Source organism: Scomber scombrus, chromosome 16 (genome assembly GCF_963691925.1).
Source record: "Scomber scombrus chromosome 16, fScoSco1.1, whole genome shotgun sequence".
Taxonomy (NCBI): Eukaryota; Metazoa; Chordata; class Actinopteri; order Scombriformes; family Scombridae; genus Scomber; species Scomber scombrus.
In genome coordinates, this window is record NC_084985.1 from 9,592,518 (window position 1) to 9,619,710 (window position 27,193).

General features: G+C 39.7%; 1 protein-coding gene across 1 annotated transcript; it reads left to right on the forward strand.

The window, feature by feature from the left end:
- Window positions 1-10,213: 10,213 nt before the first annotated feature.
- On the forward strand, window positions 10,214-18,112 carry zc3h12ab (zinc finger CCCH-type containing 12Ab). Its single transcript, XM_062435400.1, has 5 exons — window positions 10,214-10,581; window positions 14,975-15,114; window positions 15,883-16,117; window positions 16,280-16,380; window positions 17,172-18,112. Exons 1-5 carry the CDS (start codon window positions 10,214-10,216, stop codon window positions 18,110-18,112), a joined length of 1,785 nt encoding a protein of 594 aa, XP_062291384.1.
- Window positions 18,113-27,193: the final 9,081 nt, after the last annotated feature.

The following is a 27,193-nucleotide window of genomic DNA, read 5'->3' on the forward strand; positions in this document are numbered from 1 at the left end:
GTTTTCCACCGTCATGTTCACAGTTAAAGCTTCTTGAGGATAGCCAAACATTTTACAAACTGACACCTGAGAACAAAAATACATCACATCTGGAAAAGACAGCTGCACAGATGCTGATTGAGTTCACTGGACCATAGATCAGCCATCAAACCAAATATGGAAATCCATTACTACCTGTGGCTTCTCTCTATGTAAGTTTAAACTAATATTGATAATTGTGCTTTTTAAAAAATCACTATATCTGCCTGTGTTTATAGAGTTCATATCCTTTCCTTAAGTAAACCAGTACAATAATGTATAATGCTCCATTGCAAACAAAAGTCCTGCAGGAAGAATCCTACATAATCCTGCATAAGCATTAGCAACAAAATGTAGTTCAATAATTGTTGTAAAAGCCCAAAAGGTTGGAAACCACTGGTTTCATCTTTAACAATGTGTTGCATTTTGAAAGCTTGTTATCTTATCAATTATGTGAAACCTTTATCTGAAAAATAACTAAAGCCATTGAATAAATGTAGTGCAGTAAATAATGCAATATTTCCCTCTGAGATATACAGCACTTGAATAAATACTTACTACTTACTTTCCACCACTGGCCTATGCTACCTAATATTAATTAACAGCAAGGATTCCTGATTATATATTTGCTATTGTTTTTGTTTTGTTCTTAATTAAATCTTTATTACTACTATTATTATTTATATCATTATTATTATTATTATTATTATTAGTTTTTGTTGTTGTTGTTGTAATTTCTCAAGAAATATTAAAACAACGATCACGTCTCCCTCCTCCTAGAATAACCACCTGTTCAGGTGCAGGGAAAGGTTTCAATGATGTCTCAGCCCTACATCCAACATCTTATAACCTAGACTGGATGAAGACTATACCTGATGAGACTCCTATCTCAGCTATCTCCATCCCTGGAACACACAAGAGCTTATCATTACATTTACAAGATATATGTCAAGTTTGGACCTTGGATAAGCAACTTAAAGTGGGACTGCGATATTTTGATGTGCATGCCGGGTTTAAGATACTCACCGACAAAGATGTTATTATCCGTGACGGTAACTGGAAGGTTTTGGCAAGAATTAAAATTGATGATGTCCTCAAAACAATTTTCAACTTCTTAGAAAAGACTAAAAGTGAGACTATACTTTTAAAACTCACTCTAGATGGGGTTCACATACCTAAAGCTGAAGAATATGTTAAGGAATTAATTCGGAAGTACCAAAGTAAAATGTGGACTGAGTTGTCTGTACCAAATATGAAACAGGCGAGGGGCAAGATTGTTTTTCTCGAGAGTGACACCTTCCGTGCAGGACCAAAAACTTGTGAATCTTCTTTTTTTGAAGGTGACAAGCTGAATAATATTGAAGCCAAAATAAAGAATATGAAGTCAAACCTCTGTAATAATCACATTATGCTGACTGACAGTGTAGCATTAAATAAGCAGAGTCCTAAATCTTTGGCTAAAACACTTAACTGGAAGTTTAATAACTTTGTGGAAGAATATAAGAAAAACCCAGTGAACAAGGGCTGCTTAGGTGTCCTGAGCTTTAACTTCCCGAGTGCTGAGATGATTAAGAACATCATTCAGCTGAATCCGTGCAGCTGTGGGCCTGGATCACCAAAATCTGAACCAAAATCACCAACGTCCGACCCGGGACCAACGACATCTGAATCAGAATCACCAACATCTAAACCAGAATCACCAACATCTGAACCACATTCACCAACTTCTGAACCGGGACCAGCGACATCTGAACCAGAATCACCAACTTCTGAACCGGGACCAACGACATCTGAACCAGAATCACCAACGTCTGAACCGGGGCCGAAAACATCTGAACCAGAATCACCAATGTCTGAACCGGGACCAACAACGTCTGAACCAGAATCACCAACGTCTGAACCGGGGCCGAAAACATCTGAACCAGAATCACCAATGTCTGAACCGGGACCAACGACGTATGAACCAGAATCACCAACGTCTGAACCGGGACCAACAACGTCTGAACCAGAATCACCAACGTCTGAACCGGGGAAAACAACATCTGAACCAGAATCACCAACGTCTGAACCTGGACCAACGGTGTCTGAACCAGAATCACCAACATCTGAACCGGGACCAACGACGTCTGAACCAGAATCACCAAAGTCTGAATCGGGGCCAACGACGTCTGAACCACAATCACCAACGTCTGAACCGGGGCCAACGACATCTGAACCGGGACCAACGACGTCTGAACCGGGACCAACGACGTCTGAACCACAATCACTGGCGTCTGAACCGCGGCCAACGACGTCTGAACCAGAATCACCAACGTCTGAACCGGGGCCAACAACATCTGAACCAGAATCACCAACGTCTGAACTGGGGCCAACGACATCTGAACCAGAGTCACTAACGTCTGAACCGGGTCCAACGACATCTGAACCAGAATCACCAACGTCTGAACCGGGACCAACGACATCTGAACCAGAATCACCAACGTCTGAACCGGGGCCAAAGACATCTGAACCAGAATCACCAACGTCTGAACCGGTACCAACGACGTCTGAACCAGAATCACCAACGTCTGAACCGGGACCAACGACGTCTGCACCAGAATCACCAACGTCTGAACCGGGGAAAACAACATCTGAACCAGAATCACCAACGTCTGAACCGGGACCAACGTTGTCTGAACCAGAGTCACCAACATCTGAACCGGGACCAACGACGTCTGAACCAGAATCACCAACGTCTGAACAGGGGCCAACGACGTCTGAACCAGAATCACCAACATCTGAACCGGGGCCAACGACGTCTGAACCAGAATCACCAACGTCTGAACCGGGGCCAACGATGTCTGAACCAGAATCACCAACGTCTGAACAGGGGCCAACAACATCTGAACCAGAATCACCAACATCTGAGCCGGGGCCAACGACATCTGAACCAGAATCACCAACGTCTGAATCGGGGCCAACGACATCTGAACCAGAAACACCAACGTCTGAACCGGGGCCAACGACATCTGAACCAGAATCACTAACATCTGAACCGGGACCAACGACGTCTGAACCGGGACCAACGACATCTCAACCAGAAACACCACCGTCTGAACCGGGGCCAACGACATCTGAACCAGAATCACTAACATCTGAACCGGGACCAACGACGTCTGAACCGGGACCAACGACGTCTGAACCAGAATCACCAACGTCTGAACCGGGGAAAACAACATCTGAACCAGAATCACCAACGTCTGAACCGGGACCAACGTCGTCTGAACCAGAGTCACCAACATCTGAACCGGGACCAACGACGTCTGAACCAGAATCACCAACGTCTGAACCGGGGCCAACGACGTATGAACCAGAATCACCAACATCTGAACCGGGGCCAACGACGTCTGAACCAGAATCACCAACGTCTGAACCGGGGCCAACGATGTCTGAACCAGAATCACCAACGTCTGAACAGGGGCCAACGACATCTGAACCAGAATCACCAACGTCTGAATCTGGGCCAACGACATCTGAACCAGAAACACCAACGTCTGAACCGGGGCCAACGACATCTGAACCAGAATCACTAACATCTGAACCGGGACCAACGACGTCTGAACCGGGACCAACGACATCTGAACCAGAAACACCACCGTCTGAACCGGGGCCAACGACATCTGAACCAGAATCACTAACATCTGAACCGGGACCAACGACGTCTGAACCGGGGCCAACAACGTCTGAACCGGGGCCAACGACATCTGAACCAGAATCACCAACGTCTGAACCGGGGAAAACAACATCTGAACCAGAATCACCAACGTCTGGACCGGGACCAACGTCGTCTGAACCAGAATCACCAACATCTGAACCGGGGCCAACGACGTCTGAACCAGAATCACCAACGTCTGAACCGGGGCCAACGACATCTGAACCAGAATCACCAACGTCCGAATCTGGGCCAACGACATCTGAACCAGAATCACCAACGTCTGAATCTGGGCCAACGACATCTGAACCAGAAACACCAACGTCTGAACCGGGGCCAACGACATCTGAACCAGAATCACTAACATCTGAACCGGGACCAACGACGTCTGAACCGGGACCAACGACATCTGAACCAGAAACACCACCGTCTGAACCGGGGCCAACGACATCTGAACCAGAATCACTAACATCTGAACCGGGACCAACGACGTCTGAACCGGGACCAACGACGTCTGAACCGGGGCCAACAACGTCTGAACCGGGGCCAACGACATCTGAACCAGAATCACCAACGTCTAAATCGGGGCCAACGACATCTGAACCAGAAACACCAACGTCTGAACCAGGGCCAACGACATCTGAACCAGAATCACCAACGTCTGAACCGGGACCGACGACGTCTGAACCAGAATCACTGACGTCTGAACCGGGACCAACGACATCTGAACCAGAATCACCAACGTCTGAACCGGGGCCAACGACGTCTGAACCAGAATCACCAACGTCTGAACCGGGACCAACGTCGTCTGAACCAGAATCACCAATGTCTGAACCGGGACCAACGACATCTGAACCAGAATCACCAACATCTGAACCGGGACCAACGACGTCTGATCCAGAATCACCAACGTCTGAACCGGGACCAACGTCGTTTGAACCAGAATCACCAACGTCTGAACCGGGGCCAACGACGTATCATCCAGAATCACCATCGTCTGAACCAGAATCATCAACGTCTGAACCGGGACCAACGACATCTGAACCAGAATCATCAACGTCTGAACTGGGACCAACGACATCTGAACCAGAATCACCAATGTCTGAACCGGGGCCAACGACGTCTGAACCAGAATCACCAACGTCTGAACCGGGACCAACGTCGTCTGAACCAGAATCACCAACGTCTGAACCGGGACCGACGTCGTCTGAACCAGAATCACCAACGTCTGAACCGGGACCGACGTCGTCTGAACCAGAATCACCAACGTCTGAACCGGGACCGACGACGTCTGAACCAGAATCACCAACGTCTGAACCGGGACCGACGTCGTCTGAACCAGAATCACCAACGTCTGAACCGGGACCGACAACGTCTGAACCAGAATCACCAACGTCTGAACCGGGACCGAGGTCGTCTGAACCAGAATCACCAACGTCTGAACCGGGACCGACGAAGTCTGAACCAGAATCACCAACGTCTGAACTGGGACCGACGTCGTCTGAACCAGAATCACCAACGTCTGAACCGGGACCGACGACGTCTGAACCAGAATCACCAACGTCTGAACCGGGACCGACGTCGTCTGAACCAGAATCACCAACGTCTGAACCGGGACCGACGACGTCTGAACCAGAATCACCAACGTCTGAACCGGGACCGACGTCGTCTGAACCAGAATCACCAACGTCTGAACCGGGACCGACGTCGTCTGAACCAGAATCACCAACGTCTGAACCGGGACCGACGTCGTCTGAACCAGAATCACCAACGTCTGAACCGGGACCGACGTCGTCTGAACCAGAATCACCAACGTCTGAACCGGGACCGACGTCGTCTGAACCAGAATCACCAACGTCTGAACCGGGACCGACGTCGTCTGAATCAGAATCACCAACGTCTGAACCGGGACCGACGTCGTCTGAACCAGAATCACCAACGTCTGAACCGGGACCGACGTCGTCTGAACCAGAATCACCAACGTCTGAACCGGGGCCGACGACGTCTGAACCAGAATCACCAACGTCTGAACCGGGGCCGACGACGTCTGAACCAGAATCACCAACGTCTGAACCGGGGCCGACGACGTCTGAACCAGAATCACCAACGTCTGAACCGGGACCGACGTCGTCTGAACCAGAATCACCAACGTCTGAACCGGGGCCGACGACGTCTGAACCAGAATCACCAACGTCTGAACCGGGGCCGACGACGTCTGAACCAGAATCACCAACGTCTGAACCGGGGCCGACGACGTCTGAACCAGAATCACCAACGTCTGAACCGTGGCCGACGACGTCTGAACCAGAATCACCAACGTCTGAACCGGGACCGACGACGTCTGAACCAGAATCACCAACGTCTGAACCGGGACCGACGACGTCTGAACCAGAATCACTAACATCTGAACCAAGACCAGCACCTAAGCCAGAATTACCAACGACTGAACCGGGACCAGCACCTAAACCAGAATTACCAACGTCTGAACCGGGACCAGCACTTAAACCAGAATTACCACTTCCTAAACCCGAATTTGGGCCACATCCACCTTTTCTCCCTCAGATCAATGACAAAATAAATCGCAAGCCAGGACTGCAGTGGAGAGCGCGTCGATGTCACAGAGGTTAAATCAAAGTGACCCTTTTTCAAGTGTTTTACTGTGAAGTTAAAATGTAGACACTGTCGTCTTGTTTTTCCTGAAAGTCTAAATAAATGAAATCAGAGCTTTAATTTATCATCTTTTCCTTCAATGTCCACATGAATCATTGGCAAACATGAATGTATTGGCTAGTTGGCATGACATAGTTTAACCAATGATTCCTTAGGTTATGTAGTTTCATATGATATCATTATTTTCAATCTGCCTGCAGGTCCCTGATGGTCTCTGAGGGTTTTATTTAACATAAAATAGAAGAACCACTACAAAGAAGTGTGTTTCACTTGTCCAATGTAGTAGTACAATTCAATATTGATTTGTAGTCATTTTGTCACATGACATAGACAGTATTGAAGAAAAGGTTCACACGACATGGAAGCTGTTGAAAAAAAATTAGTATAACTTTGGGAAGTTATTTATCTCCCTTACCAAGCTAGCATGACATGGTTGATGTCAATGGATTCCTGATCGTAAAGTTATCTAGTATTTTAAACATAAATAATCTCATGTATGTTTAATTTATTTATTCCCAGCAAGGGAAAAGGCCAGATTAATCCCAGATTGGTAACGTTAAATCTCGCTAATGTCTCATTAAACAACTGTAATTTTAGAATTTATTCAGAAAATATTTTGAATTCTGAAAGAAAAGGCTCATTTTGAGAATAAAGTTCAAGTTAAGCAAAGTCAGAATTCAAATGTAAAAGGTCAAGGAAGAAAGTCAAGAACTGCTGAATCCTCACTTTACTTTCCCCCCCAAATTTTGAAGTGTATTATATTTGGAGAATTTTAACTTTAATCAGAATTTACATGAATGTTATGTAAAAATATTAACCTTATTGTCAGAATTATGATTTAAAGCTAAAGAACTGCATATTTTAACTCAGAATCATGAATCTTTCTTTTTTTTTCTTGTTGTTACGAACTGAGGAAGTTGTTAACCGCTTGCCCAAAAGCTCCAGGCATTTAGTTTGTGGTCATTAAATTAAGTGGAAATGTGTTTGTTAGCACTGTATGTGCCACTGAATGACTTAATAAAGTGAAAAAGATGAACCCCTTAAGGAGATGACTACATTATTACCTGATCTCGATCTTGATGAGGGTTACTGCCTTAAAAAGCCATTATTATTTCAGTACATTTTGTGCCTTAGAGCTTGTATTTTTGTGCCTAGTCAAGGCACCACAGACTTACTCGTGCATACACTGTCTATGTTGAACTTGGATGGAAAACCTTTCCCTACAGTTAAAATGCAGATAAAACTGAAGTCTTGATTGTTGCTCCTGATAACCTTCAATCAGTGATCAGGCAGAACGTCAATGTCATATTAGGTTAAGACATATGGGGTTAACACATATATACCTCCTTCTACTAGGAGTATTTTTTAATTTTTGAGGTGACATTTAGCCCTTTGAAATCTGACAGAGTTGAACTCATTAAAGTAAATGTTCCTTATTTTATTGAGTGTTTTACATCTTATATTCTTTGTCTAGTCTACGTTTTCTGGGCGTGATTTTTGACCAGCATGTGAGTTTTGATGCTTTCTTTCATTTAACAAACAAAGCTAAACTCAGGGCATATATCTAGAGTTTAAATGGAGATACTAATACATGCTAGACTACAGTAATTTTATTTTTACCTGCCTTAATATATCTTACAAACCATCCAAAATACTGCTGTGAGGCTTTTTAACAAATTCGACAAATGGTTACACATTACATTTATTTTAGCCAAGCCGAGCATTCCAGTCAGCAGTACCTAAGCTTTGGAATAGTCTCCCAATAAGTACTGGTAAGCTTTTAAAAAGCAGTTAAAAACCAATCAGATAGCATTAAGGTAGCATGTGTTTTTTTAAGTTTTAATTTATGTCTGTTTCTCCTCATGTGTTTTATCGGTTGTTTATCTCTTTTATTTATTGGACTGGGAGGCATTTTGTTACTGGTGCCTGTGAAAGGTGCCATTTAAATAAACTTTACTTACTTACACAGGAGTGGCAGAAATATGGATCCCAAAGACGCTTTTTGCCCTGCGGCCCCCTAGTGGATTAATCCAGCTCTGACGGAAAACATGAAATAAATATAATATGGTTATATTAGTGCAAATCATGTGTTTTCTCTTGACATAGGTTGATGGAATGAATGTTATACATTAATTTAGAGAACTTCAGGACATTTTTGATGATGCAGAAATTGCAATATTGAACTGGCCACTAAAAGCTGTACAGACTTTAATTGAGCCTATTTTTTTTATTTTAAATGATTTCATATGAGTTTACAACTAAAGTAAGAAACTAAAAATACAATTTGGTTGAAAATAGGCAAGGTTTTAAATTATTGTATTTAATTCTGTTAGTATTTTTTCGTGGGTTAATTCTTACCAAGAAGCTCAATTTTTACACGTATTAAATTTCTCAGTGCTCGTATTTATTTGTGCGTAATTGACAGCAGATAAATGGGGCTAGTGGCCGTTTGTATTGTACTAATCAGACTTTCCAGGGATCCCAGCATGTGACTGCCTCACCTCCACCCTGCTGCTTACCGGTTGTTTGCTGATGTCAAGAAAAAGAAAAAACCCAACTTCCTCGTACCGACTCATACGCGTAAAGGAAGCCTCGCGTCGCCACAAGCGCAAACTGTCACCGACCCTTCACGAGGAAAACCTGAGCGAAAAGGCACATTTGTGTTTTTAAAAGACTCATATAACGAGCAGGTAAGTTTATCTTTCTTGTTTTGTTGAAGCTGGCGTTGAGGAGGAAACAGTAGGGGCAAGTTTGTTTGGACTCAGTGGCACAAGCAGCCAAAATTAAAGCGTTATCCTGTGAAGATGACTTGGCAAAACTTCTGTCTTCTTTCTGTTCTTATGTGTTTCTGCTGTTTTATTCTAAACTACAATAAAGCCAAGGTCTCCTTAACTATAGCTAGTATGTGTATGACATCTATACAGATTCAGCATGTTGGTGTCATGTTTGACATGGAATACGTACTCGTAGTAGACAGTCACCACTCAAATTCAGCAGCAGTAAATCTCTTAAATGTTATGGATGATCGGGTTACAGAGAAGCAAAAACTGTGGTCAGGATTTACAGTAGTAGATCTATTAATTAAATAAGTCAGTCAGCAGAGTATTAATCTGCAGTTATTTTTGATGACTGGTTAATTATTTCAGTCATTTACCAAACATTAACTGGTTCCAGTGTATCAAATGTGAGGAATTATTGATTTGTTTATTCATACAAATAGTCCAAAAGTCTTGGACCACTTTGCCATTCAAGTGATTAGGTGAGCGAGTTATTTTTTATTACTAAGTATCCTGCTGGTTATTTTCCCAATCATTCAATGAATCACCAGGTCAGATTTAAAAAAAAAAAAAGTCAGATAATAGTGTTGAATGTTCACCACAGTTTCCGTGAGTCCAGGGTGTCTTCAAATTGCCTCAACCAACAGTCCAAAACAGAAAAATATTTAGTTTATTGTCACAGAAGGGTAAGAAAATGAGCACATATTCACATTTGGAAGCAGAACAGAAGCCAAAGCCAGTGAATCAAAATTATTGAATGACTAATCGATCCACCAACTACTCGTTTTATCTTTTATAGGAAAATATTTTCACTTTTTTCAATATTTTCATTACAAGGAAAAAGTAAATGTTCAGCACATGTTCAGCACAATGGATTCATTGAACCCATAGTGACGTTTATTTTCAAACAGGTGGAACATGAACGGGCTGCACTGAGGAGGAAGAGATGAATGCTGATGTCACTTTCTTCCCAGCTGTACACCCATGGACTAAAATCCCCAGCACGAGCTCTCCATACCTCACAGTTCAAAACTCATTCTGTTCTACTAGTGAGAGAATGGAGCCCGGCGGGCATCGTGTTGCCCCAGATGAGCCCGACCCATTCCTCCATCAGCTGGACTCCCAGCTGGACTTCTTCCACAAGCTCGGGTACAGCACAGCACAGGTCCAGGCGGTTCAGAAGAAGTACGGCCCTACCATGGACACAGATAAGGTTCTAGGTGAGCTGGTAAGGATCGGGGCCGGCACAGAGGTGGCCAAACAGGGGCCTGTGACAATGTCAGTGCTGGTGCCCAGAGGAGACATCCGGACTCCGAGTCCCACCCTGCTGATGCCTGTCACGTCTCCCCAAAGCAGAGAGGAAATCAGTGAGGACAAAGATGCCCTGAGACCCATCGTTATAGATGGGAGCAATGTGGCCATGAGGTAAGAAACAAAAAAAAAAAATTACATTTTAAAAAAAAAGAAGTAATTTTTCAAGCATAAATGTAAAAAATTACCGGTTCTAGCTTCCAAAATATGAGGATTTGCTGCTTTTCTTTGTTTCAAATCATTACAAAACTGAATATCTCTGGGTTTTGAACTGTGGAAATTGTGATATGTGACATTTTCAACTATTTTCTGAAGTTTCTTATACCAAATAACCTTATCCATAATGAAAATAATGGTTTATTGGAAGGCTTTATTGAAATCTCTTTTCTTTAACCTTTCCTGTACCTGTTTATGGCTTCAGGGCAGGTAGAGTTGTAACATGCAAAGCACTTGTTCTGCTTCGTTTGCTTAAGGAAACTTGAACATTCTTTGTTTTTACTCATTTGCATGTTACAGTTAATGTAATTATCGTGATCTGTTACTTAAAACACAGTTTATTTAACGTTACATGTGATGTGGAGGGACTTCACAGTACAGATTTGCCAAAAGTCACAATTACACACTTGTAGAAATGAAAGTGAAAAGTAACACCATGTTCTGATATTTAATCTCACCTGAAGTCACCTGATAATTCACCCTCAGTTTCCTTTGGAAACAATGTTCCTAATTGATGCCATATTGCTCAAAGCAGATTTGCCTGATCTGCAACTAGAGGAGCCTCCACCTTGACTAACTACTGTATGTAACTTGTATTTTGCTTATATTGTGTCAAAATATAGATTTGGATTTTGTGATTAGTGTTTTATAAACTGAGATATTAATGATCTCTCTATGAACAAACAGAGGGCACCAACACAAATTAAACCTAAATATAAGTAACACATTTAACTTTTTCAACATTTCATTTCTTAAATTAACTAAATAGATTTGATTTTATTAAGAGTGTAACTTGGTCATCAGTTATTAGCAATATGTACTACTACTACTACTAATCAAACATGACTAGGATACTACAGTTACTCTAGCAGCTCTGCACTTGTGCCTCATTCATCTCATATTAGAGTAGGGCTGGGTACTGAACTTCAATACTTTTATGGCACTAACCTTCGATACTTTGATAACGAGCCGCAAAAAAATCTTCTTATTCAGTACCATATTTCGATACCTAGCAAAAGCAGAGCTGTCAGTAACATCTATCTGTAGCTGTAGGTAGTTAAACCCAAGACAACATGAATGTCTGCAAAATGTTGAGACAGTCTACCAAAAACCACAAATATCAATCAATATTTTGACACTAGCGGAAAAGTCAGGAGATCACCAAAGATATCAGGGTTCATCCTCTGGGTACCATGAATGTCTCTACAAAATGTTTTACCAATCCATCCAATAGATATAAGATAAGATAAAATAGATTTTATTTATCATTCAGATTATACACTATACAGTGCACATCCAAAAGAAACTTTGTAGCAATGGCTCAAAATAGTACAGAATATGAAAAAGGTGCTGATATCAAAAATTACAGGGGGAAATAAAAAAAAATAAAAACTGTGTGTGTATATATATGTATGTATGTATATGTGTGTATATATATATATACATTTTTTTTATTTATTTATTTTTTTTTGAGTGTGTGTGTGTGCATGTTTGTGCGTAGGTGGGGTGATTACTAGGAGTTCAACAATCTGATAGCTAGGGGGAAGAACATGTTGCAGAATCTGGCTGTTCTGCTACGGTGGTTATGCTACGAATGCTGCAAAACCTCTTCCCAGAGACCAGCAGGGAGAACAGTCCAACTCATCTAGTGGGCACTATGAATGGGTGTCCCAAATTACAATCCAATACTTGATCAGATATTTCAGTCTGCACCTTTAGTGATGTACTAACTGACCCAACAGACCAACCATTAATAATAATGAGAAGTCTGATCATACTTTCAGAGGTCTCCGCTTCTAAACCTAAATGATGCATTTTTATGACTGGAAATTGTCTGGGATTGTACCGCTCTGTATTTGAATTTCACAACCTTGCACAATGCCTGAGGTGCTGTTTGCTATGAATGGCTGCCATTTTACTCAACGGGACGATACACCATATTTGCAAACACCATTGCAAATTCCCCCAACTGTTGACTTTAATATGGTTGGCAGAAAATATACATTTTCAATACCGCGATTCCCGGGACAGTTTGCCTATTGCCCCTAAAAAAAAAAAACGAAAAAAAAATTTGGCTTCTTCTTATCTAGAAAAGAAGTTTGTCATAAAGTTTAAAGATAAGAAAAAACTGTTATTTCGTGCTCAGCTTTTCACAACTGCTTAGAGTGATATATTACCATGATCTTATTATGATTTAGGGAACTCTGCCTTTGGGCACACTCAACCTTTTCCTCATTTATCTTCTCGTACCTAGAAATGTACACACAGTATGATGAATAGAGGAACAAAAATGGGACAGACAATACTTTTTACTGGCAAACTAGCTGACAGTAATAAGCGTAGAAGACGAGAATTCTTTCGTTTCACCTGGTTCATTGTTTCCACCACGGCCTCTTTGCCATGCTGTCCTCTGTGTGTGCGCGTCTGTCTTAGGACACTTTTGCCCATCCTCATAACTTCAAACAACAATTTGAGGGTTAAGACTTGGTTTCAAGGTTAAGGTTAGAGTGAGGTTTAGGTTCAATGTAGGGTAAAGGTTGGGTTTAGGCATTTAGTTGTGATGCAAGTGTCCTCACAAGGATATAAAGACAAGTATTTGTGTGTGTGTGTGTGCGTACGTGTGCCGGGTATCCACACCTCTCTGTCCTTCTGCCGTTCCCAGCCAGGCATGCCCGTACAGACACATTGTAGACTGGCTGCTCAAGTATGCAAATCAGAGCATTTGAATGTCTTCTTGTTTCCTTTAAAGTCAGCACTGCTTACAAAGAAAGATCTCATTTCAACAGGAACCGGCATGACGGCATTTCACTCCCCGTCCTTTGAGTTATCTTTCCTTGTTCTCTCACTTGCCTCAGTCTTAATTGTGACGTGTCCAAATAAACCCTAAAGGCTCCAAACACACATATTTTGCTCAGTGTCATATTTTAACAGTAGCTGCTGCAGTTAGTGTGCAGCAGCAGGGTATCATGTTCTTACATTTGTAAATGTTCTCAGCTTAGATGCTCTGATATTATTGTTTAAACACTGATACAGCTTTCCAGGTAGGCTATTAAGTGGAATCAAAACAGTTACTTGATGGAGGTGAAAAAAACTTGATCTGATTTTAGTCTAATGGGAAATGTATTGTTGCAGATCCTCTATTATAGCCTGGATGGTATGTCTTCTGATCTTTTTTGTTTTCCGTCATTTAAACCTTTAATGGCAAGAGACCTGAAAGATTAAAAAGACAAAAAAAACATTATAACTAACTAACTAACTAACTAACTAACTAACTAACTAACTAACTAACTAACTAACTAACTAACTAACTAACTAACTAACTAACTAACTAACTAACTAACTATCCAGTCCTGTTGTTAAATTTATTTGCAGCTCCATTCTATTTCTCCCAAATTTTTCCAGTTGTGTTTCTTTAAATCTCTAGATATGTGTCAGTTTTTTCATCAACATTTATTCAACCATTACAAGCCATCGGTACCGTGCCAGGGCTGCTACCTTTCCCCAGGCCCTTGAAACCCCTTTTTTTTTAGCTTGCTGTGAATAGTGATGTTGGCAAATAACTCACGCTTACTTCAGAGAATTGGCAGAGAAGAGACAATGTTCTTGGTAGCTCATGGGGACAGATAATGGTGAGAAAGAGAGCTTCATACTGTTGCTTTTGTGTTACAATAAGTATTATTGTATTTGTTGCAGCACTTTATATGCCATTTACCAACAACAATTTTCAACAAATATGAGTGATCTACATCAAATGATCCACTCAGACATCTATTTATCTGCTTAGTCTACATATGAAGCTCTCTTTCCTGTTTCTCTTTTATATAATTAGTTAAGTACTTATCATTAATGTTCAATCATTGATGAAGTGTTAATTATTTTTGGGGGCAAAAATACCTGAAAATAACCAGTTCCTGCTTTTCAAATGTGAATATATGCTTGTTTTAATTTTTCTATGACTGTAAATTAAATACGTTACAATTTTGAACTATTAAGTAATTTGTCACTTTGAGCTTTAAGAACTTGTGATTGACATCAGGTATACTTTCAGTGACTAAACCCATCAAACAAGTAGCGTTGTTCTTTTGTATTCCTCATATTTACATGGCATGTTATGATGTGGTGTACTGATAAGTACTGTGATGTAGTATTAACATCAAATTTGTGTTTCTGTCATTGTTCCAAACTGACTCAGGGCAGCTGTCAGCCGCAGACAGGACACTGGTTAATTGTTCAAGTGTGAATGTTTCCTACTTTCTCATTCATGTTTCCTGCTTTCCATTTATCCATTTAGCCATGGGAACAAGGAAGTTTTCTCTTGTCTGGGAATCCAGTTGGCTGTGAACTTCTTCCTGGATAGAGGTCACACCCAAGTCACTGTGTTTGTTCCCTCGTGGAGAAAGGAGCAGCCGAGGCCAGATGTTCCCATTACAGGTACAAAGATGGGGATTTACATTATTTTAATGTCGCCTACTTCCTTCTTTACTTGGTGCTTTAGATCACATAACATTGGCCTCAATGTTAATTGCGGTGAGGTCTGATTATACTTATACATTAAAATAGGCCAACTTGTGTTCTGGGAAGTTTTATTTTATAGTAATAAAAACGAGGGTGGTAATGGGCTGATCATTTAAAGACAAAGCAATTAATGAAGAAACTTATAGGCAGAATAATCAATAACAAAGATAATTGTTAGTTAGCAGCCCTAATACTGGTTTTCAGTTTTCACATAGCCAAAATTTAAAAACTGTTTGCTATAATGCAACTGCTGATTCTCAGCCTGAGCTGTGCTACTCAAAATGGGAAATACCCAAGGTAGTTTTTTTCCCAAATGGTAAGTAAATGAGCTTCATCTTTGATCTATGTAGCTGTATTTCAAAAGATACAAATGCAGGGTTTTTCCAGTGGTTTGTGATATAGAAAGATAACAAAGATAACTATTTGAATTGCCACTGCACTCTGCACAGCCCTAACCAGAACATGAAGACGAACAGATTGTTCATGCTGATAAATTGTTTTGTTGCAGGGTGTACTGTTTAGGGCCCTTGTTTAATATTTAACTAGGTTAAATCTGCCTGCTGGGAAAGACCCAAATTAAAATGCTACTGTAGCTTTCGTTTGGTAAGTAAAGTAAAATAAGAAAAGGAATGGTGTGTGTGATTTACTTAACAAAGACTTCATGTGACTTTTTGTGGTTTACAGATCAGCACATCCTGCGAGATCTGGAAAAGAGGAAGATTCTGGTGTTCACACCGTCGCGACGTGTCGCAGGCAGACGGGTTGTTTGTAATGATGACTGCTTCATCGTCCAGCTGGGCTACGAGTCTGATGGCATCATCGTGTCCAACGACATGTACCGTGACCTTCAGGGAGAGAAGCCGGAGTGGAAGCGCTTCATCGAGGAGAGGCTGCTGATGTACTCCTTCGTCAATGACAAGTGAGTCAACTAATGTCTTGATTTGGGGCTTCCCTCTCTGCTTTCGTCCTGGAATGTAACACAGATAAATCATAAATGAGTCAAAATGGAAGGCAAAGACTGAAGCTGTAAAGGAAAAAGTCAGTTTCACTTTTAGACTAATTGAACTTCACCCTAATGCAGGTTTATGCCTCCTGACGATCCCCTGGGCCGACATGGACCGACACTGGAGAACTTCCTGCGTAAAATTCCAAAGACTCAGAAAAAACAGCCATGCCCTTATGGTAAGAGAGCACATTACTGGTCCTGCCTGGTATTTTTTCTAAATAGTATAAGACACAAATGACAAATGTTTTATGCTTATTTTTCCTTAACAAGACTAAGGATCTACAACTTTATTAGTGGCTCTCTAAACTGTAGCAACGATTGTCTTGGTGATTATATTGCCATGATGATGAAGGTTATCTAACTTTTAAGGAGGTGACTAAAGTAACTTTATCATTTAAATTATCATTTTAACCCAAACCTTGTGGTTTTTGTGTCTAAACTTACCAGTCCTTAACCATTGTTAAACATTGTTCTGACTGACAGGATAAAAAAGTAAGCAAAGATACTTTCTTAACTCTACTTTCGATTGAAATATATTCGTTTGAAATGCATGGTGAGTGTCAAAAAGAAAAAAAGAGAGAATCCATGTAAACAAATCTATAGTATACATTTTGTGACTGTTTTACAAACTGCTGTGAGACTGTGTTGAAAAGTCTGTTGATCACTAAAGTTAATACAGTTCACCCTGAGGGAGACATAAATATCTGTATCAAATTTCATTGCAATGCATCCAAAACCTGTTGATACATTTCACTTCAAATTAAAAAATGTGAGCCTCATGGTAGCAAAATTCATCCTCTTGGCGCCAGGAATGTGTACAAATTTGTATGGCAATCCATCCAGTAGTTATTTAGTCTGGACCAAAGCAGTGAAAGAACTGATTTCCATAAAGCCAGTTATGCGCTTCACTAGTGTGGCTGAAAAAATCTCAGCACTTCTAAATTCTTATTTTTTCCTCTTTATTTAGGAAAGAAATGCACCTATGGGATCAAGTGCAAATTCCACCATCCCGAACGAGCCAAACAGTCCAATCGCTTGCTTGCTGATGCACTTCGTGAGAGGCACCCCTCCACTGCTCAGAAACAGCCTTCAGCTCGCTCCAGTCCTGTGCTGGGCCAGAGCCTCTTGTTAGTGGAGGATATGGCAAAGAAACTGACTTTGGGAACCGAGAGTGGCTCCTTGAAGAAAGATCATAAAAATGAAAATGTAGCTCAGGTGAGAGTGAGTCACCGCTCCAGCAAGAGGACCCCATCTAGAAAGGAGAAGAGCAGCCTACACTGTCCATCTGACCAGGGATCCGTGCAGCATGGTGGCTCTCAGGAGCAGCTAGATTCAGGGTTAGGCTCCATAGAAAGCCAGCCAATGGAGGCTCCCTGGAACCAGACAACCCACAGGCAACAGTACAGCCTTCCTAGAAGCGCACCGTGCAGCTGCTGCTCACATGGACCTCCTTCTCTGGGGACCACACAAGCTTTCCAGCATCACAACCAGCATCACAGCATCGGGCCGGTCAGCAGCTACAGCTCTGATATGATACCCTATGGTCGGCCTCATTATGCCAGCTATGGTGCATACCCAGTCAACGTGACTGCTTACAGCCAGCCAACAAATTTCCAGCACAGCGGAGTCTACAGCTGCCAGCAGCAGCCATACTGGTCTGATCCAGCCGTACTGGTCCATCCTCCAGCAGTTCACAGCCTGCCGGGGGAGCGCTCACCGTGGGAGCCTCCACAGGGGACACAATCAAATCCCAGCAGGGAAGAGAGACAAGTTGTCCGGAAAAAGCTTCTGGCTATCTTCAGTGCCCAGTTGGTGGACATGGCCATGGACAGGTTTCCTCAGCTGTTGGACCCACAAGTGTTGGCTGCTGAGATCCTCATGCTGCAGAGTCAGAACAGGATGAGATGAGTCCAGCGCCAGTCTAAACCCACGTCTTTCAAGGGAAAGACTGCATGAAACATAAGTTTGTGTATTTTTGTATTGTGGTATCCACCTTGCTATAAACTGTATTTAATACTTTGGAACTATGTTATATTATAAGTTGTCTCAGTGGACCGGATAAGAGGCATTATGTTGTTGATACAAATTGTATCTTTATTTAAAATTGTAACAGGAAAAAGTGGATTTCAGTGACATTTAATGGGATTAAAGGGGTAGCACCCATAAAATGTAATTCGTGTCATATTGGCACTGCGTACATTTACGCTGTCACAGCCAACTATTGCAAAGGGTTGGGCAATAATTCACAGGTATGAGCCCTGCAGTTATACCATGATGATATATGATTCATATAACTATGAATAGACATATATGCAAAACCTTGTTCTACCATCTCTAAAACATCTCTGAACTCCACCCCTCTCTAAGCCTGTTAGATGTAGAGAAACTTGTCTTTATCTCCTCAAGACTGGACTAGTGCGGTGCGCTCTTCACTGGGATCCCTGGCAGGAGCATTTAGGAGCTCCAGTACATGCCGAACAGCACTGCCAGGATCCTGATGAGAGTGCGAAAACGCAAACTCACAACACCAAAGTCATGCTTGTTGCCTCTTTCTTCAGCCTTCCTCACAATCTGAGGGCAACACAGACCCCAAAGTCTCTTAAAAAAAGGCCTAAAAACCTTTCTATCCAGGAAGGCTTTTTCATTTGAACCTGTTATTTATATTGTGTTTATGTTATGTATTTTATGTTTTTAAAGCTGTAGCACTGTAAATAAAAAGTGCAATACAAACTAAATGTATTACTATTATTTATGTTAGGTTATTGTGATGCACAATTAATAAAGGTAGTTATTATTATTATTATTATTATTATTTATAATATTGACTTTGTCCATATTGCCCAGACCTGTCAGTACACTTACTTGTATTATGTTACTCTATATCTACAGTAACAATTATTACTGTAGATGTTTCACTGTTATAAGTCCAGACATCATTTTTTTATGACATAAATTATGAGAAATTAGATGTAACTATTCAGCTTTTTGGCATCAAACCCAAAATTATCAGTTGAAGACAATTGTTGAAGACAGCTTCATAATAAATGTGTCAGTGTTGAATTTACAGCTAGATTTATATTGTTAACAAGAGCAACTGATTGATGATTGATGGAGCATAACAATACTGGATTGTTTTTATTTCAGTGTTGAGCAACAGTTATGAATGTAACTGTTATTGAATAAAATAAACATTTGCAATTTTTCTGTCATGGAGAGTTATAACACATGATTGACTCTGTTAGTTCAGGATCCACTCTCTACTATTTCAAACTGTGTGTGTGTGTGTGTGTGTGTGTGTGTGTGTGTGTGTGTGTGTGTGTGTGTGTGTGTGTGTGTGTGTGTGTGTGTGTGTGTGTGTGTGTGTGTGTGTGTGTGTGTGTGTGTGTGTGTGTGTGTGTGTGTGAGTGAGAGAGAGAGAGAAAGTAAGAGAAAGCGTGTCAGAGCCATGTGACCTGTGCAGTCCCTGACTTGGGGGTCAACCTGAGTCTTGTCTGCACAAGTAAATCCTGCAGTTTCCTTTAACAACTTCAGCTTCCCAACAGTGCAGTTTAGAAACACACACCCTTACAGTAAGTTTCCATGCTAGAGGCTTTTTCTCCGTCTAGGGCAGTGACTACGTTTTTTTCATTATCAATTGATCTGCCAGGTGTTTTTTCCATGAATAGGTTAACTATGTGGGCTATAAAATGTCAGATAATAGTGAAACATGCACATCATGATTCCCTGAAGCCTGAGATTTGTAAAAATTCAAAAATGTTCAATTTACAATGATATAAAACAGAAAAAGGCAGAAAATCATCCAGAATAAAAAAAACTGGTACCAGGGAATATTTGGCATTGTTTGAATCAATTATTAAAACTTAATTATTAACACATTTTATTGTCAATTGACTAATCAGCTGAGCTATTGAGCTATTAACTGCAGCTCGATTTGTATGATTAAAAAGATTATTTACAATTATCTTAAAGCCCATACTAATGTAGCCATAATGATGCAGATATTTGGTAATTTAAGTGTTTTGTTTACAAAGTGCAGAATGTAGTAGATGTATTTATAACTTTAAAATGATTTATTGTCCACACTGTGGGAAATGTTATTGTCTTTACCATGCAGCATGAAAAAAACAACACGAAATAGGACAAATGACAAAAACAGGACATTGTATCAATGAATGACATTATTTAAATGCAAATACTGGACAGTAAAATAAAATGTAGGCTACTATATACAAAACTGGAGGAAGTATTCATTACTGCAATATGAAAATACTGTTCTTTTTAATTCAATATTCTGTTGGGTATTAACATCTGCAACAGTGGCTCTTATTTCATAAGGTCATCATATGTTTTGTATGTAAAGTTTAAAACTGTAGCTAGTAACTAGGTGTCAGATAAATATAGTGGAGAAAAAAGTTCAGTTTTTGCCATTGAAGTGTAGTTTGGAGTCGAAGTATAAAGTAGAAGAAAATTCAAGTAAAATACAAGCTTCTATATGCAAACCAGCTGGAGTGTATGCATATGTACGCAGTACATGCAAATATGTTGGTTTGCTCTCAAACATCCCTTCTATGCAGTCTGAAAACATTAAGTGTCAATAGTTGTGCAGGTTAAACAAACATTTTGAGCCGTCAAAACCATACAACACTAAATCACATTAATGCTACAAACCGCAGCTAACCCACAAAAAAAGAAAATGCTCAAGGAAACCAGAACAGGCCAAGTTTTTATCATTAAATGATGTCTGTTTGTTGTAAGAGGATTAGACAGATCATATCTGAAGATATCAGATGATCTGAGTTGGTTACTCACTGACTGCTTTTTTTGGCTCTTAAATGGTTGTAAACATTAAATAAACACTGTTTAACTCAGCAACTGCTATCTCATACTGTGTTTGCATGTATCACATGTGTAAATGAGCAGTGTGGTCAGTGATTGCTTTGTCTGCTGTGTTGTCGCACAGTGGATTCATTAAGCACACAGGCAACAAGCTGCTGGGAAACAGAGAACAAACAAAAAAAACCTCTCATAGTGGGTCCAAAGATTTATGACTCATTCACAGAAACGGTTTTCCATTGATGTGCTGGTACTGTACTTTCCCTGCTTATGGTGTGATTAGGTGTAAACACATGCACACACAAACACACATATGCACGCACACACAGGGTTTCTACCTGAGTGAAATTGTGGAACAAGGAAGTGTTATGATACAATAAAACATTACTAGTCATCAAGCGACAAGAAGTCTAAAAGAAATGACTGAAAATACAGTCAAATGGTAAAAATTCTCATTTAACATGATTAATGAAAACATATTAATGTAATGATGCAACATTAAAGTGTGTAAAATGTTTTAAAAAGCGTTCAATCTTCTGTAGTTAAGAAATTTCAGATGTTTAGAAATGAGTGATGAGTGGCAGTTTACTAGTCTGTGGTCTAAAATGTTTCCACAAATGAAATTAAAATGCCAATCTGCAGATAACACAGGCCATCAAAGCACATATGAACACTTAAAAGTTGCCCCTCTTCCTTCCTCTTCCTGGAGCTGTGACTCACCTTCACATGAACTACATTTTTATGATCTTGTCTCAAGAAGCCACTCTTTGTTCGCCCTCTGTATCCTCCACAATAAAAATGGGCCTGTGTTCACATTCACTGTTAAATAATCAACCAGTGAGGAAATGAGGTGTGTTTGTGACTTGCTTTACTCTGAGTATAAACATGATTGTGTGAAATACAACTAAGACACATATATGACATATACACTGTGTCCCAAATCCATTGTAACTGTATTGTAAGTATGTGTAAATGGGGGAAATGACAAAATGAAATGATGATAAAACTAAAAACACTTGACAGCCTTTTAGAAAGATTTTTGGGTGGGCTGGTGGACATTTTTCATTGCAGGTACCAGTGAAATTTACAGTCGACCGTAAAATCTTACTGTTCATTTTTGTCCTCCCAGAGCTCTGAGGTGATCTGATGAGCTGCTTTTTTCCATTGCAAACAGCTGTTTGAGATGGAAAGGTTACTGTGTTTTTTCCGTAGCTGGGCTTTCACTGTTGAATAACTTCCCTCTCCATTTTCGATCAGCTACCACCATCAAATGTTTTAAATCAAGACTAAAGACTTATTTTCTTTGGCTTTCTTGGTGTGTTTAAATGTGTTTTTGGTCATTGTCTGTGTGTCATTTGTAACTGCTCTGTAAATTTTACTTTTCTTTATGTAAAACACTTTGGTCGACTGCTTGTTGTTTTTAAACTGTGTTATAAAAAAACCCACTAACTTCATTTGACTATTCACCCTCACAAGAAATGAAATCCTGAATGAAATCCTACAGGATTACATATTGCTGGTATGTATAAATACATACACTCACCGAGCACTTTATTAGGAACACCTATACAATCTAATGCAATCCAACAGCTCTGCCATAAATATGACTTATTACTACTTATCCTGAAATGATATTGTTCTCCCTTTAAGTTCAGACCCTACCTCCTTCATTTAATGTATTACTGAACAAACTATTTGTTGTTCTGCTCCTCAAATCGTCACTCATGAGATTGCCACTTAGGAAAATGAATGATTCCCTTTTTAAGAGCTGAAGTGAAAAACTAATTGAGCTGAACAACAGCCTGTTGCAGTGTGAAGGTTGTATGTCATCACTCTCTGTGCTGAAACACAATATTGAGATTATAAAAAAATTATTAAAAAAATCATATTTCACATGTAGTTTTTTAACCATCCTACGTAAACCACATATTTCTTATCTGACATTTAAGCAGTATTTTGATGCATCAGATAAAAATCTTTACCACCTTTTTTTTTTTTTTTTACAATCAGTTGTGACTGTTCTCATAGTTTGGAGCGAATAATCCAAAACCTGAGAATAATAATCTGCAGTGTGTCACAATCAAAAGCTTTGGCAAAGGCCCTTCAGTTATAGCTGTACTCACATACTTTGGCGAAAACACACTGTTCTTTTTACGCACATGTTTGACGTGCCTCATGTGACTCATGCTCTGTCTACTCCTTAGCGTAATATGCAAATAAAGAGGTGTGCGTGAAAGTAGGACACTCTTAACTGCAAGTATGCACAAGTGAAGACATGACGGGTTGGCCTCAGGTTTCAGACAGGTTGAGAAGCATGAGACAGGCGGAGATTAAACTGTATTTATGACAGTCATGATACCTGCCTCAGAAAAAAAAGAATAGAGGACACAGGGGCAAATTAGTCATCACCAGCTTATTTTCTACTTTACCACTGGCACATGTGTATCTCAATCTGTGGCGTCGTTAAACGGCCCTAAAAATACCTGGTCCTGGTGTTTTAATGTAGGCTAACAGAACAGACCTCAGAGGGACCTTAGTTTTCAGTTTATCTGTTTAAATGATTAACAGTTTTTTAAAAGTATGTCTTAAAACAACAGTCAGGAGCCCAAATGAACACTGAAACACTGAAACATGTTTTTATTGCTTCATTGTAATTAGTCCTCCTGTTCATACTGGCCATTAGAAAATCCTTCATGATGACCTTACAATGTAAGTGATGGGGGACAAAATCCACAGTCATCATTCTCTGAAACAATTTATTTCAAAGTTTATCTGAAGCTAATATGAAGTGTCAGTCATCCGAATGAGTCAAATCAAGTAGATATATTTCATTGTTACAGTCTTTTTAGTGCTAAAGTCCCTCTTTTTGTTACTACACTTCCACTGCAGCTCAACAGGGAAACAACAGGGAATTTGATGCTAAAAGACCACTCGATACGACTAACTTCAAGCTTCAGATCAACTTTTAAATGACTGTATGGACACACTGTGGATTTTGGCCCCCATCACTTACATTAAAATCACACCTGAAGGGGATCTTTTAATTGCCTGTATGAACAGGAGGAATGATTTCAGCAAGAAAAAAAACTCTTTCACTTTTCATTTTGACACCTGACTGTGGTTTTAAGACAGATTTGAAAAAACTGTTCACGTATTTTTTAATGCAATATCTCACAATATTTGCTGCAGTGACATCACTGTGTACATCAAAGCCTCAAATGGTTAAATAAATAACTTTTTATTGTACTATAAGTCTGAATAGTTGTTGCCTGACTGGACAGATCAGACAGGATGTGTTGTTATTGTGCTTTGTTTTGTCGGTTCTTAGCAGAGGTTCCTTGTTCCTCAGATACACCTAGGCCTCTTTCCAACGGGTCTATTTAAAGGGCCAGTTCACCCAAAAATTCCTCTCTACATGATGTCGTATTTCTTCATGTAGTCATGAACTTGTGACTTCCCATTTGTGTGAATGCAAGAAGGTGAAGATATATACTGTATATTTTTGGCTACAATACAGAAATACAGAATAGAAAAAGGACAAAGTTTGTCTGTCGAGGTTTGGATTACCAACATTAATCCGAGAATTAATATTAATACCCCTGTTCTCAAGATAAAATACCCCTTTTACGGCTTCACAGCCTCATTTTAGTGCAGAGGGGTGTAGAGGTGTCGTTAAATATTTGAGATTGGATAGTTTTAGAAATGGTTGAATTATATTTTCACATCAAGTGTTTTTAATTAACCTTAATTATATAGTATGGAAAGCATGAGAAGCTTTTCTGTATATTTTTATGTGTATTATCTCGTGAATTGGTGCAAATTGCAGTTGTGTTAACCACAGTGTGAGGTATAAATAACAAATGTCAGCTCAGACCATAAATAGTACGAATTAAATGAGCTAAATAGTGTCAGTAAAAACAGTAGCAACATTTTTGTAAGCTTTCTTTACTTAATGTTAAATAATCGACAGTTTAAAGCCTTTTTAACTAAGATTTTCTTGTTTAATATAGCTATTAAATGCAATACAGTGTTCATAAGTTTAATTGAGTAGTTACTGACAGGGGGGCAGTTTGATCATCAACAGATAATTACAGGTAAAAACTTGGTTAGGTGAGGACATCAACATTGTGAAACTGTGGCCCCTCAAAAAAAAGAACTACATGAGTGTGACAAAGGTGGGAGTTTCCTGTGGAATCAGTTCAAAAGGATCTGATGTGCTAACGTTTGCTCGCCCCCAGCAAGAAGCTGACACCTAGCAAGACCAAAGTTTCACCACAAACACAGTTTTGTCCCCTCTGCAGCTGGCCTCAACAACAAAGCCCAGGACTCCCCCTGACACAGACTCTGTCCAACCCACAGACATTACTCATATCTTAATCTCATAACATGGCTTATTACATTAATGCAACTTAAATTACTAGTATTATAAATTGCACATTATATATACTTTACACTATGAAAATTTGCACATTCCTGGTCAATATTTTGTAATTTAATTATCTCTGATTTAGGAGTTATACCTGTAGCAGGTCTGCTTGCTTAGAATGTATATTTGACATATTTTTTTAATTGTAATTAAAACATCAGCCTCACCTACAGACAGATATCCGGCAGAGGAGGTATAATGTCTGAACATTTCACCAGCATGTTTGCAGACCTAAAGAGGTTTGACTCCCTCTGCTGGATGTTGAAGAACACTCCTGCCTCCTTTCATACAGTGTTGATAAGGCTCATACAGTTTGCAGGGCTGCAGTTAAAAATATTCTAAAATATCAATGATTATCTGCTAATTATTTTCATGATGATAGTAGTTGTGGCAACTACAATTTAAATTAGAGTTATAATGACACTACATTGATACATTTAGAGACAATTCTCCTTCGTGCTCATTTTGTTATTGTAAACTAATTAATTTTTCTGAATACCTGGGTTTGTATTTTATATAGTATATTTGTTTTTATCTTTGTTTATCATCACATATTTATTTCCAGAGAAATAACTTTAGTTCTACTTTTTGAGTGTGCATATTTTAACATTTACCTCATTTGATAGGTTAGTAATACGTGACCCCTTTATGTGTCGAATCAAAATGGAAAAGTAGATACGTTTGTTACCATGGTTACACATCTGATCTGGCTGTCAAATAGCAGACAGATGGTATTTTGATACTTAATAGAAGTATTTGCACTGTGTTGAACAACAAACGGAAAGGAGAGTTTTATGATCAGGATAAGAATGAGTCATAACAAAGTTTATATTCACAAACTAAAATTCTTAAGCTAAAAGCTAAACTTTTCAAAACTGATATCGAACAATTCAATTCTTCTACATCTGAATATGTAGATGATATTCATTAACCAATTTATTTTTCTTTTATTACAACCTTTAGTCCCCCTGGTATGTGTGTACACACAAGGTGAATGTGCACAAGGTGCTGGAAACTTGTTGTATACTTTAATCAATTAAACTTTTCAGTGGTAAGGCAGTTTTTAATTGGGTGGCCAGGACAGGACCACTGGTCATTTTGGGGTGGCACAGTAATCACAAGCTTATTACATGTTATATACTATCATTCCTACAGGTAAAGAAGCTTACACTACAGGTACTAAGTACAAAGTGCCCCAAGCAAAATAATAATATTACTGTTTAAAAATAAAAGTTGATTGAATTTTAGTTTTTATGCAATGTAAGTTTATGTAATTATTGTACTTTATATCATTGTATTTATTAGTTGTATGACTAGGTAGTGTAGTCTACAGTGGCAGCATTGTTTGTCTAAAGCTAATTTCCCTCTAGGATAATAAAGTTGTATCTTATCTTACTATTAACACTAGTACTACTCATATAAACAGCATTAATCTTAGAGGCAGAGAAGGCTATGATATGCCAGGACTATAATGCCGTAAAGCTGTAAAAAGTGGTCAAACTAAACATGGTGAAGCAGCATTTGGCAGTTATGCCACACATAACTGGAATAAGCTATCAAGAGAAGTGAAATCAGCCCCAAATGTGAATATTTTTAAATCCAGGTTAAAAATGTTTCTCTTTTCATGTGCTTATGAGCTCAAATTTTAATCTTTCATCTTCAATCTTTAAAATAATTTTAAAGCAAATCATTCACGCTGCACTCTCATATTTTATGCTCTTTTTTAGTCT